Genomic DNA, 17,283 nt, shown 5'->3' with positions numbered 1-17,283 from the left:
AGTGGGTAAGAACCATAAACCCTAATGCTTTTCATCCTCATCTTCCTCTCAGAAAAATGTCTATGAAAAGAGACTCAATGCAGGGCAGCACTCTCTATTCTGCGCATCAATCATTTGCAAAGATGCCTGACCCCATTACTCTATTATCCTGGCTTAGGCAAAGAATAATACATGAATCTAGCAAGAGTAATACATTCACCACAACTTTACATCTCATCTGTGAGCTGGTGCCCCCCAGACTGAAATGCCTGAGAACATCAGGGCATTTTTATATTACTTCTAGTCTGTAAAATATTTTAGTAAATAGAATAATGCCATCAGTTCCAGGGTATATGAAATTGTGTAAATAGGACTTAACTCCACAGTATCTTTAAATTTTCTCCAAAGCGCTGGGCAATTCTTGGATCCTGTGGCAGCAAAGTTGTTTGGTTGCATGGGGTGCTGTGCAGAAAAAAGCTTTTACTGGGTCATGCCAGCAGCAAGAAGACTTTCACTTATTTTGTCTTCATTATCAGGTTAATAAAAAGTAATTGATTCAATTTTTGTTTATTTATATTCATCTATGGAAGACTAGGACTTGTGCTAGAAGGACCATTTGTTATTTCTGGAAATGCAAATTCCAGAGCAGCCAAGTCATTAGCTAATGTGGGACTGCAACCTCCCACTGTCATTAGCCACTGATAATTTATGCTTTCTGCCACTGGTTTCAAATGTCCTGGGTTTTCCATATGCTTTTTTTTTCCAGGGGAGTCAGAACAGCTGCATCAGGCAGGCTTCCTTTAGAGAAAGTCCATAAAGCTTTATAGTTTTTCAGGCATAGCATGAAAAGGTCTTCACTGCTTGTATAAAGAATGACTGGAATATTCTACTGACATTTTGTTAGAAAGGCTGAATGAAAGCTGACAGATCCAGGTCAGCACTGTTCTATATCTTAGAGCAAAGACACCTGCTGAAAAGGATGTGATCTCTTTTTTCTGTTTTTTGGGGTTTTTTTTCCATTAGTAGCCCGTGGCAAACTGAAATCCCTTTGGAATTCAGATGTACAGTAAAATGATGTATTAATTTCCACCATCCACATTTAGCACTTAGATGAAAGGCTGGTTTACAGCGAGAGCAAAGACAGACAGCTGAAGGCTCAGTTTAACCGTGTCAGGTTTTGGGCGTAAGGTGAATCTCAGCCAAAGTGAAAATGACCCAACTCTTGAATTCTTGGGTAGGATTCAGGTTACAGAGCTGGATTACAGCCATGAGCATGGCTGACCATTGCTTATATCCAGCTGAGTCCAGATCTGAAGGGTTTGTCTGGAATCCTCTGCAGGTGGAATGTGACCACAGGGCACTTGTAACCCTTACAGATGGGAAAACTGTGTCCATGCAGAGCCTGGCTGTCAGAGTCCCAGGAGACAGACCAGTGACTTTGTGGACTCAGCTCTGGCCTATTAATATACCTCTTAATAACAGCTTTTGACAAGCTCTGAGATTAAGGTTTTTAAGACCTAAATAAATGTAGAGTCCCTTAAGCAATTCAATTAACAAATTGCAATATATTATTATTACATAACATTATAATACAGTAGATGTTTCCCTTCCAATTCAGCATATTCTGTGATTTGTAAAATTTTCCAATATTTCCAAAGTTTTCATCTTACTTGGATAGTTCCAGATCTACCTGAAGTCACTGACTCCAAACACTGACAATGTGTCTGCTAATTAATTTACTATAATAACTATATAATTATTTGTGTTGTTATCATTATTGCTTCATTTTAATATTTTGCTTTTTTTTTTTTTTTGTACAGTGTGACTTGAAAGATGCTTGACAGGCCTGCCAACAGTAGCTGATTATTTTTTTTAATTTAACTTATATCTTTCCAGAAAAAATGAGTACATTTACTGAGATGACTTCAGATTCTGGTTAACTGGTGACTTTCAGTGCCAAGGATAGAAACTTACCATGTAACACGGGGTTCTGGCCAGCCAGCCACGGAACAATTAAATCTAACATTTTCCTTTTCCCAGATGGTGTGGGAACGAGGCTCAATGATAAACTCAGGAGCATGTAAGAGTTTATCTTGATTCAACTTTCTATGGAATGCCTGAGTCTCTTCTAGCTGGAAAGGAAACATTTTATTATACACTTGATTACAGCAGCAGTTAGAAGTGCAAATTATTAATACCAAACCAAAAAAAACCAACCAAACAAAACAAAGAAAAAAACAAACAAAACCCAAAAAAACCCCCAAACCAAACCAACCAACCAACCAAAAAAACCCCAAAAAACCCCCAAAAAACCCCAAAAACCCAAACAAACCAAAAAAACAAGCAATTTTTATTTAAACATCCAGGCACACTTAATCTCATACTTTTATCTTACCTGGACACAGAAAATAAAGTTTTCATTTTCCAGAAGTTCTCCTTCCAAAATAACTAGATTTGATTTTACAGAGCTTTTCCCCTCAAAACTATTCCAACTAAAATAATATTCCACATCTAAGTACTTATTTATTATTTTAAATACAGAGTGGAAGGTGAAATAGGCCTGAAACTCAGATGTCTTCTGTACTTGTGCTGTAATGCAAGGCTCTCTATGCCTAGATCATCTCTGACAGAAGTACTTTCAAGGCCTTCCTCCTGGAAAGCCTCCTCCTCCTCCTCCTTTCCTCCTCCTTGCAAGGATCTTTCATCCTCCAAAGGTAACTGGTTCAACTGCTTGATTATCCACAGATCTGGGAAAACTCCTAATATGGTATAAATCTTGCTTTCTGCAAACTAAATTATTTATTTTCTGCCCTGACTTTCAAATATATGGAGAATTAAAGGTCCCTGTACTCAGATTGTTAAAAGAGGACTTTTATAAACAGGGCAATACCAGTTTTTCTTACAATGGTTTCTCAGTCCTTGACAGGTTCTATTTGTCCTCAACATTCATCAGGCAGTGACTGCTCATTATCACAGACACAACAGATTCCAACACAATTAAATAACTGCTCCTTATGCGTTACTAATAATACTCTAGACTGGTATTTGTTTTCATAAAACTGTCATTAAATTGACTGACCTTTTATAACTCTCAGATCCTGAAGTACTTCTACATAGCCAGGCATTCCTCATTTACTTTATCTTTTCCTTCTGTGTGTAGTAATTTCCATTGGTTGTTATTCAATTTCACCCTCACTCTTTCTCAATTTTTGAGATGATTTTGACTTTTTTGCCTTGTCTTTGAAAGTGTTTACACCATTTCCAACCTTATGTCATAAGGATATTTTAAAAAAATATTGCCAATTCTTCTGCTCAATACAATAAATAATAAAATATAGTAATAGTATAGTATAGTATAGTATAGCAATATAAGTAGTATAGTAATAGAAATAAATTGAAATATTTGCTAAATGAAACATATTTGCACTTACATGTCCTGTCTGGTCACAACATATCTGTAACTATGCTCTGAGAAATATTTTTAAAGAAATTGGATAGTAATGCACATAATTAGAGATTCAGTTCCAGATTTCTTCCTTAATTTACACCTAATTTCCCCTAATTCTGCCCTAACTTATACCCAATGTTTAAAACTCTGGGGTGAGGTGAACACTTTGGACAACCCATAAAAGTCCAGAAATTACCCATTCACCTACTTATGAGGTGAATATATATATGTATATATATACTTATACATATATATATACCCACTTTTATTCTCTACTCAGCAGCTGCCTCATCCTCCAGCTGAAGGATGATGTGCCATTTAAATAGGTGTGGGCATGACCAAAGAGCCTTCCCTGGGACCCTACTCTGTTCTTTTCTCTCACCACAGCAGAAGCATTCCTGGTGCCTGCCTGGGCACAGTGCCTCTCTCCTTTTCCATTTGATACCTGGATAACAAGACTTTTAAGTGATTAAAGAGCTTTCCATTGAAAATACTTAAGTTTATTACTACCATTGTTGTGATTGCCCATGGAGTAAATCAGGGCACTGGTGTTCTAGGCATTTTATAAATACCAGACAAAAAAAGACTAATTTTCTTTTCCAGCTTAAGTATTAATTTATAATATTTTACCGTTTTCTTCATGGCTACACGTTCAGCAGACTCCCGGATCGCCACTTTCCTTGATTTCTTTTCGTGGTGTTCCTCTTCAGGAGTCTTGGCCACCTTGCTGACACTAACTCCTTCCCCTGTGGCAAAAAGGTTCCTCTTGGCAACATATGCAGCACTTTCTTTAATTCTCTCTTCTTCAGTGTCTGTGATACCACTCATATTCACTTCTCTGAAAGAATTTTTAAAAAGCAGAATCCCATTGGAAACATGTTCCATTTCTACTTGCTACCAAATCAGCCACTACGGTGGCCAACACCCTTCTGCTACAACACTCTTATTTGTATTCAAAGCAGAAACATGGAAGGGATTCTGGAGAAAGACTGGGTATTTCACTGTCCAAAGTCATGGCCATTTTCAGGGCCTCTCCCTCTAAATATGCCACACACATTTTCAGTTTAAACATTATCCTGCTGTGGCCTTTTATCTCCATCACTATAAAGATGAGTGTGAGACATAACCACAGATCTTCAAGGTGTTAACTTCCAGCTGCAGTGTTTGTGACAGCACCGCCAAAGGGGCGAGAGATAATTGTAGCTGTATAACAATCAATGTTCTCATTCATGATTTATTAAACCCCCCCCACACCCTATATAACTGTAGACAACAAAAAGTTCTCTTTGTTCACAGAAAATTCCATCCTATATTGCTATATATGCCATGTAATTTATATATGCTATATAAATTCCATCCTATATTATCTTTCAGGAAGATAACTGTGGATTTTCTTGAAGCCTCCTCTTCAAGCTTTGTACAAAGGTGAGACACAAAGAGCTCTCAAGGGGTGCAATCCTGTTTCCACACTGACATATGGAGGTACCTTTGAAACCATACTGTTTTGGAACTGTCAGGACATTACAACTGCTGCAGTGGTGCATACACAATGAGAGTTCCTTGACTTAAGAAGAAGCATCAATATCCTCCTGCTGAATTTATTTACTGTAAGGGAACATTAGATAGCACACTGAAAACAAATTCAGTTTAAGTTCTCATTAAGTGCCATCTTGCAAGCACTATAGAAACGTCACCTCTGTTTCTGGAGTGCACTCAAGCACAGCCTCTTTTATCAGAAAACACTTACTACTGATACTACTACAAAGCAAAAAACAGAAGGAAGGAATTTTTTTTCTTTTTTTTTTTTTTAAGATTTCCAATATTATGCATTTGACTGCACATCTCAATACTAAAAAAAATTTGAAGTCAAGCTCAGAATTAAGTGTCTAGCCCCTTATATTGAAGTCAGTTTGGTGAGATGCAAGACAGTCAAGCAGTGGAATGTGCTGTAAACTTAATTACATTTAACAACTGCTAAAAAGACTTAAAAATCTTACTTAACAGCATAGAGCTTTGACCACCCTCAAATTCAACTTTGTGTGTTTCTGTCTGCTTTAAGAGGATGATCCTTAAGAAATCAGTGGGATGAAAGATTCCCTCCACTTAGGCACATCAGCTGTTCCCACAAATATCACCTGAAGATGCAGCTATACTGAAGAGATTTTTAAAAACAATTTTGAAAAAACGAGTATAATGAATATGAATATAGCTATCTACATTCATTTTAAATTAATCCATGGCATTTTTCTTCAAAGGCAAACTGATACTATTTCTTCCTTAATTACAGTAGTTAAGATCTCAGCAACTTCACAGGATGGACTGGTTTCTCAAGGCATTAAGCATCTTTTGGGAGCTGATGAATATCCTCTGACTAAAATGGAACTCATCCTAGTCATCAGCAGTTGTAATCCCCAGATGCTTTTGATCAACAGTATTAAATATTTATTTCTGATAATTTCTCCCTGTTATAATCTTCCCAGATCAAAGAGAAACATGCTCCCTGAAATGACAAATGCACTAAACCAGCAAATTGTACCATTTAAGAGTTGATTTTACAGTCAAGTCTCAAGGGTTTCAGTAGAAAATCATTTTCAAATAGATCCAACCAAATCCAACCCCAAATGGCACAGGCAAAATATAATTTTAAGGGTATCTGCCATCTACAGTCCTTTGGCATAGGTTTATTAGTGATTGCAAATAGTTCCATGAGCCACATTCAGCAACATCAGCACTTATGGCATTACATCAAGCTCTGGGTGTTTTACTGTCTAAAATACTGTCTGGCTGTCCACAATTTTCTCTTGCAAGGATTAGCCCAGGTGTTTACAAGGTGTTTAAAAGGATCAGTTGCTAAGTGAATAATCTGAGCAAAATATTTTTTGTACAGCAGAACCTGAGGGTTCTGAAGTAGAACTAAATAATGGAAACGGTGACACACTTCTGAAGGTCACCCAGCTCCAACAAACCCACAGTGAGATGACCTTTATAAATAACTTTTCCTTTTAACAGCTCTCTGCCCATGGGAAACAGCACATCAATTTCACTGGGGAATTTGGGAATGACATATAGCAAGCACATGGTTCAATGGGCTTCAGCTGTTATCTTTCAAACAAAAATAAATATCTGAGAGGAATGTGGCATGCAACTTCCACAGTCTTGGCATGTGGTCATGAGCATGATCCCAACATGAAAATCCTAAACCAGATACCATTTCATGCCATGTTGAGTTGAGCACTCAGCAGTCATCATATGCTCTTTTTAATTAAAAATTTTTTTTAAAAATCCAAAAACAAAATTAAAGGTTTTTGGATGATTTCAGTGGCAGAAAAGCACACAGAGCTTTCTGATTTGTCATAAGTAAAAAGTAAGATTGACACAAAAAAAAAAAAAAAAAAAAAAAACTAACCATGATGCAAGAATTTGACAGTACTCGTTAATGTAAAATCCCAAACAGGACCCCAAAATATTTTTCAGATACAAATAAATGAACCTATACATTGTCACATTGAGTTAGATATTACTGCATGCATTAAAAAATAAAATAAATGAAATTATTTCTTAGTATTTGTTAAGATGTTAACACGATGTGCTAAGATCAGAGAGGCCTGTAAAAAAGCTAAGTACTAATCAATGATTGTGTTTTTAAAATATTTCCCAACACTAAAAATTTTACTTGTGTAGACTCAACATACAATAAAAGGGAAGGATATTTGTACTTAAGAACATGGGAGACAGATGATGGTGAGCTGCAAATCGGCTACATAAGTATAAACACTGGCCGAGATGCAAAAGTAGCGAGAAGCCTTGAGAATATGTTATCTCAAGGTTTGCATGAGACTGTCACATTTTTATGTGTTTCTATCACAGAAGATACAGATGAAACTCCAAAGCAATTTTTAAAAAAGGCAGCAGTGTTTTTGAATGTTAGTTGGATCAAAGAGCAGTGAAACCAACACAGGAATGTACAAGGGGTGAGAAAAAATTACTCTGAGACAGTGGAAGGGAGTTAATAAAAAACAAAACTACTCATCACAAAAGCATCACAAATGCTCAAAAGGCCAGAGCAATAACATCCTCCACAGACAAGCTGGAACTCAGTTCATGTGAAACCACAAGTTTGGGTATAAAGCAGAAGTGCCTTTGGGTATTGATGAAGCAGTAGACAGAAAAGCACTGGCTCCCAGAAACAACTTGGATGTGTCCCCTGAAAAATGCTGTGCTGCAGAGGAAAGACAAGTTAAAGGGAGGTTTCTGTTCAACTGCAGGTGGGCAAGAAAATATTTCCTGGCCTCTAACCAGGAACAATTTTCCACACTACACCCCAGTATGTATTAATCTGAACAAGTGACTATGCTGGAACTGCTGGAGACTCCTGCTAAAATCACTATGCCATACCCCAAAAAGGGCAGGGGAGTCTCTTTGCTGATGCTGGTTCTGGCTTCCACATAAAGTTTACATTCAGCTTTACTGAGAACACTGCTGCAGTAAGATGTATTACGTCAGTAGTAACCACGCAATAAATACCACCAACACATGAGATCAGTGTGAATCATTACAATGGATTTGAGAAAACATTTGGTTTTATTCCAGGTTTTCCCTGTGCCAGGATAAGATATTAGCACGTTGTTTCATTGTTTCTATGTTTAATGCTTGGTAAGAGAGATCTGATTACAGAATAAGTCTTCAAACCAAAAGAATAAGCTAAATAATGTGAACAACATGCTTCCCTGGTTCCCAGTAGGCAGGGTTCTAATTATATTTTCATTTCATAGAAAGTGGCCCTGATAATGTGTTCAAAACAAAGTCCAGACACACAGGTTCATTCTTCATGGCTCTGGATGAACGATGTCCAATTTTCTGCCAGTCAGTTTACTTCTCTTTTTCTTTTTATCATTTATATGCAGTGCAAACTATCACCATAAGATCCATGAGTGTAAAGACAGATTAATGGATTTGTTATTTTATAATTTGTTAATAGAATGTCAGAAATAAGATACCAAACAAAATAAAAATTATCATACCGTCCTGTGAATATGGGCACTGAGTAGTCTAAGGCTTTGTTCTCTTTGTCCTCTGATATCAAACTCTGTTTTGCTCTCTTTGCTTTGGGACTCATCTTATAGGACTGATCTTCTATCATTAAGTTGGAATTTTTCAGTCTGAAATAAAAATTATATTGTTAAAATCAGGAAAACAGCTGTAAAGAAACACTCAAAAATACAATTAAAGTACTACAACTTTTTGCTGTCTTGTTTTGTAATCAAGAATTTATAATTTTTAATTGTCATAGTTTCAGAGTTATTAAACACATAATTAAGTGTACTTTTGACAAGCTCACCATTACACCATTACACTACTTATGCCCCTTGATATTAAATCTAAATAAATAGAGTAAGCAATATACCTGGTAGCAATGTACTTTTAATAGCTTTTGGTTTGGGACTTGGGATGATTCTTTAAGTCTCTCTACAGAAATTGTAGGGCACGGTATAGCTCAGAAACCAGTGTTGCCATCCCCACTGCTCTCCCATACCACTCCAGTGGGAAGAGTTGAGTGAAATAGCACCATTTAACATAGCACAGATAAATGGAGGACGACTGAAAAGGAGGAAGAGCTTCCCACCCCCACCCCTCCCCCAGTCCTCAGCAGCCTGGGAGGGATTCTGAAGAGCATGAAGCATATTTGAGACAATCACTTTAGGTTAATTTTAAACATAGCTACAAATTGTGTAAACAAAACTCAAAACACCTTGTCTTCCTTTGCCAAAGCAACACATCTCTAATTCCCATATCTATGGTTTATGCTAATTATTTATCATCCTTTAATAAATCCCCAAAGTGTCTATTCACCTGTCTTGCAAGATCACCACAGAAAATCATATGTGAGTCTGCTTCTGGTCTGGGGATTTGTCTACACAAATGTGCTGTATGTACAGTATGAGCTGCCTGCTTACATGTGTAGATACAGGAGCAGAATGATGGTTTCTCAGCAAGGCTTGTTAGCCCTGACATGTGCCTCTGTCAGGGATAACCTGCTTCCCACACCCTGGATAGCTTATACTGATGTCTCCACATATATCAAAACCCATGCTAACACTGGGCCCCTGGGAATGTTACACATCCATAATGTAATATAATATTATATCGTTGGGCTAATGTTTTCCTTAGGCTGTATCCCTGCAAAAGTACCACCACCAACACAAGAAGAGTGCTGTTTCCAAAATACGTGCTAGTAATATATCCACTGAGACTGTGTGTGAGATGACACAGGACCACTTTGATTCTTCCATCCTCACTTCCTTAATTTCTTTGTGTTCATCCCTTTACCCAGACTGAGTTCTCTCCCCACCCAGTTCCAGTTAAATCACTCTCCCATTCTCTAGCTCTCTCTGTCTTTCTTAATGTAATTCCTCTGTGCTCCTCAGGTGCCACCATCACCAATCCTGCAGCACTTCTGCCAAGAGACGCTCAGTACAGGGGTAGAAGAAACTGTGCACTGCTTCTCCTTCCTTCCTCCTCTCCCTGTAACCTGGCTTCCACACAAAAGGAGGTACAGCCAGTGAGGGACTGTGGCACATGTGGCAGGACTGGAGCCAAAGATTTTCCATGTCAGGCACCACTGGGTCAGCTAAGGCACAGACCACATCTACAGAGAGAGATGCTGTGGGCTCTGGGTTTTGACACCAGGCACTACCCAGGACGGCCAGGGATGGAGTACAAGAGAGGCATATCCAGCTTTAGGGACTGAAATCCAAGCAGAAAACACTCGGGAACAGTCCAGGCAGAGTGAAATAAAAAGGAAGAGACACATTGAAACGGGGTGTGCAATGGCCTTACTCCTAGGTTGGACAATGATGTGGTGCAATCACTATGGCAAACCACAAATGCACTGGGACAACTCATCAAATAAGGGAAAAGAAACATCAAAGGCAAACTGTTTTCATTATTTTTCTTAATTGAACTAGAGTCTGTAAGGAGCTGCAGATCTTTACTTAGCAGGTGACTTTTATTCCTGTCCTATATAAAAATGGGTCAAACCTGGAATTTTGACTCTTGACAGCCATTAGATTTCCTCAGAGCTTTAGGCTGAACCTGTTAGGAGGCCACTTCATTCCTAGTTGTTTCTATATCAAGAAAGATCACAGTACCAATTGAACATAAGTAAAAATGTCTAGAAGTTTTTATTTTCACAAATGTAGTTGAAATGTGGTGGAAATCTCAGCTCAGGCATTTACAGCACTGTTAAATCCAGAAAAATCCAGATAAATACATTACTCCTAAAGGAGAGTTTGGCCTTGCAGTCATTTTAGTTTTCATTTGAGATCCAGATTATACACTCATGCAGGGAATTAATGGGAAGCATATATAGCAGTACCCATCAATCCTGGCCAGGCATTTTGTTGATATCTTTCAGGTATGGTAGTGGGGGTTTCCTATCTTTCATTTATATCTTTCTAAAATTATTTGAAAAGGCAAGAATAAATTGGTACAGGTTTTGTTTGTCTGGAGGCTGTTTTTTTACTCAAACACTCCAAGTGTTTGAAGTTGAATATCTCACTTTCATGACCATACCAGAGCATCCAGGTGATGTTTTCAGAGGGATACCTAGAGTCACTCTAAAATGTTTTTTTAGAATTGCACTGCATAAACCAAGAGATTAGATTAATAAATTTGAAGCAGCAGAAAATATGTCTCCTTTCTAAATTCTGGCAGAGCTAGATGGAGGCTACTAGAAACACATATTCAAATGGAGTCCTTTGCTTGAAAATATAGGTTAACCACTATTCTATCATGAGGTTTATTTCCCTGTTCTCCTGTGTTCTTACTATTTCTTCCTGTGCAACACAAAACCAAAATCCTATCTAAAACCATTATTTAGGTGCCCCAAAGGAAGACTGTTTCTTGAACCAGATTCTAAAATCTTGCCCTTTATTTTAAAACGTTCCAACCTTTTACCTGATATGTGGAACAGAATCTCCCCAGAGAAGCAAGAGCAGGGTATCAGTGCTCTCTAGTTTCATAGGGAGGAACAGTATCATGACCTTTTAACATCTTTCAGCCTCATCTGATATGCACAGCTAGTATATGTATATTTTTTTTCCAGATCAGATATTATCTGTTCAGTTTTATCAAGGTTGGTGACCTAAGCCTACTGTCCTTACTTCAGGGTGGTTTCCAGCATGTTAAAATGTCAATGCCAACATTCTCCTAGTTTTTCATTAGAGCTGTAAAAGGCACAGGCATTGTTCTGTAGAGATGTAAAAAACAGATGCTATTAACTTTTCCCTCTAGCCTAAAGAGGAACTAAAGAAAACACTGTTCAGGGCATCTGCAGCTCCCAAACAGATGCTTTGTTCTGTGTTGATGTTTTATTCTTGGACAGAGAATATGTTGGCACTGCCCTTGTTTCTGTGCCTGAAGGGACAGGTTTCCCACCCTGCCCAAAGAGAGTCTGCACCCAGTGGATGTAGAAATGTGTTCTGGAAGCAGACCACAACACCCTGTTCTTTTGTTCTTTCACTCTTGCATGAAAAGATACATATAAGCTCTTTTACACCTCTACAAAACCATGTATCTTGTCCTAAGCAGAAAGAGATGATGGCATACACAATAATTGCACCAGCTGTACCTCCCAGAGAAGCTCTGTTAGCCATGAGTCCTTATGAAGGCTTTCTTTTTAACAGCTGTTTCTTTCCTAAGATGCAATATTTTAACTTACTGTAAATAGGAGAAGAACTCATTAAATTCAGCTTCTAAAAATGAGAAGTGCTCTCTGGTGACTATATTAATTTTAAGTTGCTGACTGGTTTGTCACAAGCCCAGGCAATATTGCTTGCGATATTCCCTAACACAAATTCCACAACAATTTTATTTGAAGGGGAATTGTTTCCACATAGCAGGTCTCATTAAAACAATTTCTATGCTTGGGTATGACATCTGGAAGCCAGCTTCTTAACCCTCTCCTATAATAAACCAGAGGATGGGCAGTGCCAAGATCATGGTCTTCTAATGTTTCTGGAGGTGTATTATTTACTAAGCCTTGTCCCAATCCTGGTTACAATATTGCTCAGAAGAGCATTAGCTCTCACTGGCAGCCCAATTAAAGGCAAGTTAGAAAGGCATTTTTCCTCTCTTTGCTTGGTACACCTGAATTACATCATGTCTTCTTTGCTATTTTGCCTGACCTGCAAAATAAATGCAAATGCCTGAGCCGCACCAGTAACTTCTGTTTTCCCTCTACCCAGGTGTCTGGCCCTTCTGGTAGCAGATAATCTGTCTGTGACACAATGGGATTATTCGTACTGCTAGACAGGAGAATAACGCATGGAAAAGCAGTGAAAATTTGAGCAAGGGCAAATCGCTGAACTTCCACAAAAAAAGACTTAAAGGTGTTTAATCCAGCAGCCCTGTTTGACAGCCCTGTAGTTCTATAAGAAGCTACGGCAGATCTGACTCAAATCTTCTCAAAAGCACACTGAGGATGGAGCACTGCTGTGGAAGAAGGAGTCAGGAACCAGGTTTCCCACAGGAGCCAACCTGCCAAGGCTGCCAGTCCCCGAGGACTGGATGGGGAAGAGCACTGGTGGCCACAACATCGGCTTGTGGGAGACGTACATCCCTCACCTGCACAAAGCCTCAAGGGAAGCAGCACATGTCCCTTTTCCTGCCTCTGCTGAAGCCAAAGAAGTGTTTGGCTAGAGACAGCCCCACCAGCTGGTGGGGAGGGCTGGGTGTGAAGAGGCAACCTCTCCATGGTGAGAAGCCCTTTCTTCTGGGAGCCCAGAGGTTTGCACCTTTGGCCAACTGCAACCAGCAGAGCTGCAAGCTTCCATATTTGCTCTTGATTTTGCCAGTTTTCATTTTGCTCCCTGTACTTCGTCAAGCTGCTGTGGTGTGAAAAAGACTCAAATGTGGGGGACAGGCCACTTGCACAGGGAAAATTTTTCATCCCCCTGAAAAATCAAGCTGTGTCTCCTTCAAACTGCCTGTTTTCACACCCTGGGAATGTTTTCCACTCAAGTGAGGCTTCAACATCACAGAATTGGGACCAGGTCAAGGTCTTGCAGGTTACCTAGTTCCTAGACCTTCTCCACTGCTTTCCCCATGATAAATTCATCACATAGCACTAACTGCATGTCAACACCAATGTTTCATGAACTCTTTTCTGTACTGTGACTACAAAAATGGATGAGACTTAAATTTTGCAATAACTATAAGCCAGAAGCTTATAGTTATAATAACTATAATACCAGGAGCTACTTTAAATAAAAATAAGAAATAACCTGAATAAAAACGTAATATTTGAGTTTTGCTGTTGGGCTCAATGGTGTTTATCTGCAAAACTATATCCATTATGCATAAATCTATATTTGATGGTAATATTCACTGATATGCCATTACCAATTGTTAGCTGAAAAACGTTGTCTGTATTTGGATTTGTGTGTCCATTCTGGTTTCAAGCAAACACTCAGGTCATTTAGATACAGCATTTCAATTCAACCTTTTCTATTTCTAGAAAATTGGAAGAATTTGAAGACTTTTTTTGCCTACACCATTCTTTTCATATGGATGAAAACAAAAGTCTTTGATTTTCTTAATTTATTTAACACTTGTTGTCTCCATATTATCCCTTGAAGTATTTTGCGTTATCTGGGAAAGACAGTACAAATTTGGCAAGAATTCCTTCAAATTTGAACTACATTTAACTGTAGTATTGCACTATTTTTTCCATTTTGCCTCTTGCAAATTGCAGATATATGGTCTGCACAAAAGAAATAAATACCAACATAGAGGCTATATTAACCATAAACCCAAGCTAAATACTGAGATTTTAATTCAGAAATATTGTCTCCTGTGTTAATTAAATTTTGTGTAAGAGAGCTTGGAATCCTATGTATCTAATCTCCAGAGTCCTTGTCTTAGGCAGCAGGAATGAATTTTTTCCAATACAATGACAGGACCACAGAAATAAAGAAGTTGCAGCTGAGACATTCTTACCTCTGAACAATCTATTGGCAAGTCTTGTACTACAGAGTATTATATATGCAAATATGCTACTTTAAACCAAAAACTTTCATCTCAAGCAAAACCTTGGTAAATGTTTTAAATTCTCTCTCAACTAAACTATTTAATTTCCTTCAATATTATACTGTTGACATTAGAGTTTTTCTTAATGAGAACACACAGATTTCAGAAGAAACTTGTGTGACAGCTGAAGTGCTTGTAAGCGGGACTCAGAAACAGATTTTTTAACAATCATTTTTTACAACTTGAAGTTCTTTTTTTATGAAAACCTTTTCTTCAAGAAGAAGCAAGCTTTGGGTTACAGTCAGCAACAGAGTGCAGGGACAGCTGCATTGCTGCAGAAATTTGGGATATCTTCCCTCACCCAGCTCCCTTTGGAAGCATAACCATCAGTCCCAGCACCTCCAGTTTTCTTCCCTTCACCAGCAGATTATAAATGAGATTCTCACTGCTTTCTTGGTGGTAAATTATCTGCACAAGTAAAATTGTTTCAACAGCAAAGCCTGGATATGACCAGACCGTAAGACAATCATACAGAATACAGAATCATGCAATACAGAATCATAAAATCATTACAACCTCCAAGATCATCAGGTTTAACCAGCATTGCCAAACCCACCCTTAAACCATGTCCTTAAGTGCCACATGTTTTTGAACACTTCCAAGAAGGATGATTCCAGCATTTCCCTGGTCAGCCTATTCCAATACCTGACCACCCTTTCAGTGAAGAAATATTTCCTAACATCCAATCTAAACCTCGCCTAGTGCAACTTGAGGCCATTTCCTCTCATCTTGTCTGATTCCCTGGGAGATGAGACCAAGGCCTGCCTGGTTACTCTCTCAGACAGCTGTAGAGAGTGATAAGGCCTCCCCTGAGTATCCCTTTCTCCTAGATAAATAACTGTATTTCCCTCAGCTGCTCCTCATAAGACTTGTACTCGAGAACCTTCATCAGCTTTGTTGCCCCTCTTTGGACATGTTCCAGCAACTCAATATCTTTCTTGTAGTAAAGAGTTAAGTAAAGTCATTCACCTTGACTGTAACAGCCTGAGGATCAAATTCCTGAAAACACTCAGGCAAATAGAGATTGGACCCTGAGCTTCCTGAAAGCCAAGATTTCAGTGAAAGCTGAAATCACAAGGTATTGTTTACTGTGGTACATGTAGTCTTTCTCTCATTGCTTTTGGCCAAGATTTCACCATTATCCATAATCTGGGGAGGATATTCAGTTTTAAATTTTAAATTTTCTGGTGGACAAGTTTTGATCAGTTCTGCTAATGATACTCTTAATTTTGCATTAATATAACAGCAAGCAGATGTTTTGAGCTATAATTTGTTGATTGTTTCCTCTATTGCTAACAGCTGCTCTAATCTTACTTTAATACTTCCCTAATTTCTGTAAATCTCTGATATATATGCATACAAATATTATGAGGCTATTATAGCAAAGTATTATGCTAATGTAATTGCCTGAGCAATATTTATGATCTTAAATTAAAAAAAAAAAAAAAGAGCTGAGCATAGCTACTCTTCTCTTGTAAGATGGGACACCTCAGGTTGTTTCTACTTTGGAAATAGTATGCATCAATGTACAGTGTGAAAATTTCAGTTTCTTGAACCACTCAGCGCAAAAGTGAAACCATTAAGCCAAAGAAGAATTAATCATATATGGACACATCAACTCAACTTGCCTGAAGAGCTTTGAGTTCTTTTACTACTCCAACCTTGCCAGATAAGAGACAGCCTCAATCCAAAGCTATCTCAACTCTTCATATTAAATTCAGCTGTATTAATGTGGCTAAACAACTTGGAAGGAGAGGTAGCTCATGCCTAACCAGTATGGAGTGTGAATATGTCAGCATTCAGCCACATCAGCATTTCCAGTCATATTCTTACAACAGTCCAAGCATCACACATAGATTTCTTCAACAAACTAAGCTGACCACAGTTCTTCCCATTGCCAAAGCCAAGGGAAAACACCTGACCAGGAAAATACATTAATGCCAAGTTATAGGGAAACTTTATGTGGACGAGGAGGAGATTGTTTTCAATGGGAGGTGGTTGGACATTTTTCTACCAGGATGCTGTTTTGAAGATGGATTATCTTACCCAAAACTGTAGGCTTCAGATCCCAGCCTGTAGGCTGCAGCCAGCTTGTTGATGGATTCAGATGCATGGCTGTAGGCAGCTGAGCTGGTGCTGAGGGACTCAGAGTCTAGGCTGTAGGCAGCAGATCTCTTGCTTTGTGCAGCAGAGTGGTCATAGGCTGTGGATCCATAGCTGTAGGCTGCCGACTCGAGGTCATGGGCTGAAGAGCCATGGCTGTAAGCTGCTGAGGAGTCAAGGCTGAAGCCTGCTGCAGACGAGTGGCGGTAAGCGGCAGAGCCCCTGGCGTAAGCAGCAGATCCTTGAGCATAGACGGCAGATTTGCTCTTTGTCTCCTTTTGGTACTGGCTCACAGTGGACGACAGCGCTTTGTGGCGGTATGCACGGTCATAGTGCTCGTGGTGTCGTTGGTAGAACGGTAAAGACATCATGGATGCCTTCGAATTTTGGGTTTCACTGCACTTTTCTGAGTGGAAATAAAAACAGGATAATGTCTGAAAGAGAATAGGTCAAACATAAGGACTACTGTCAAGGAAACTCGTGAGTTAGTATGCAAATAATACCCAACTTCACACAAACTAACACTGAACTTGAAAAATCAACTGCAATGAATTTAGAGTTATCTTTTTATGATGTGATTTAGACTTTAAGACAGGTTCATATTCAAGTTTCAACATGCTCGTGTCACACATCATGACCAGAAACCTTTGCACTGTTGTGTCTGT

At 38.6% G+C, this 17,283-nt stretch overlaps 1 protein-coding gene across 8 annotated transcripts in view; it reads right to left on the bottom strand.

Annotated features, from left to right (window-relative positions):
* The window catches only part of MYOM1 (myomesin 1), a 109,715-nt gene that overhangs the window by 52,572 nt on the left and 39,860 nt on the right, over positions 1-17,283 (bottom strand). For 6 of the 8 annotated variants that reach the window (XM_072924547.1, XM_072924550.1, XM_072924546.1 and 3 more), the window contains 4 exons: positions 16,562-17,024; positions 8,449-8,586; positions 4,058-4,265; positions 1,954-2,111 (listed from right to left, as the gene is read on the bottom strand). In XM_072924547.1, the coding sequence (XP_072780648.1) occupies positions 1,954-2,111; positions 4,058-4,265; positions 8,449-8,586; positions 16,562-16,989 (932 nt within the window). In that variant the 5' untranslated portion in view covers positions 16,990-17,024. Of the gene's footprint in view, positions 1-1,953; positions 2,112-4,057; positions 4,266-8,448; positions 8,587-16,561; positions 17,053-17,283 lie in introns of those variants that run through there. The other 2 variants (XM_072924545.1, XM_030266050.4) reach the window with 1 other exon arrangement.

This window comes from Taeniopygia guttata, chromosome 2, assembly GCF_048771995.1.
Source record: "Taeniopygia guttata chromosome 2, bTaeGut7.mat, whole genome shotgun sequence".
NCBI lineage: Eukaryota > Metazoa > Chordata > Aves > Passeriformes > Estrildidae > Taeniopygia > Taeniopygia guttata.
This window is presented reverse-complemented; position numbering and strand designations above follow the sequence as displayed.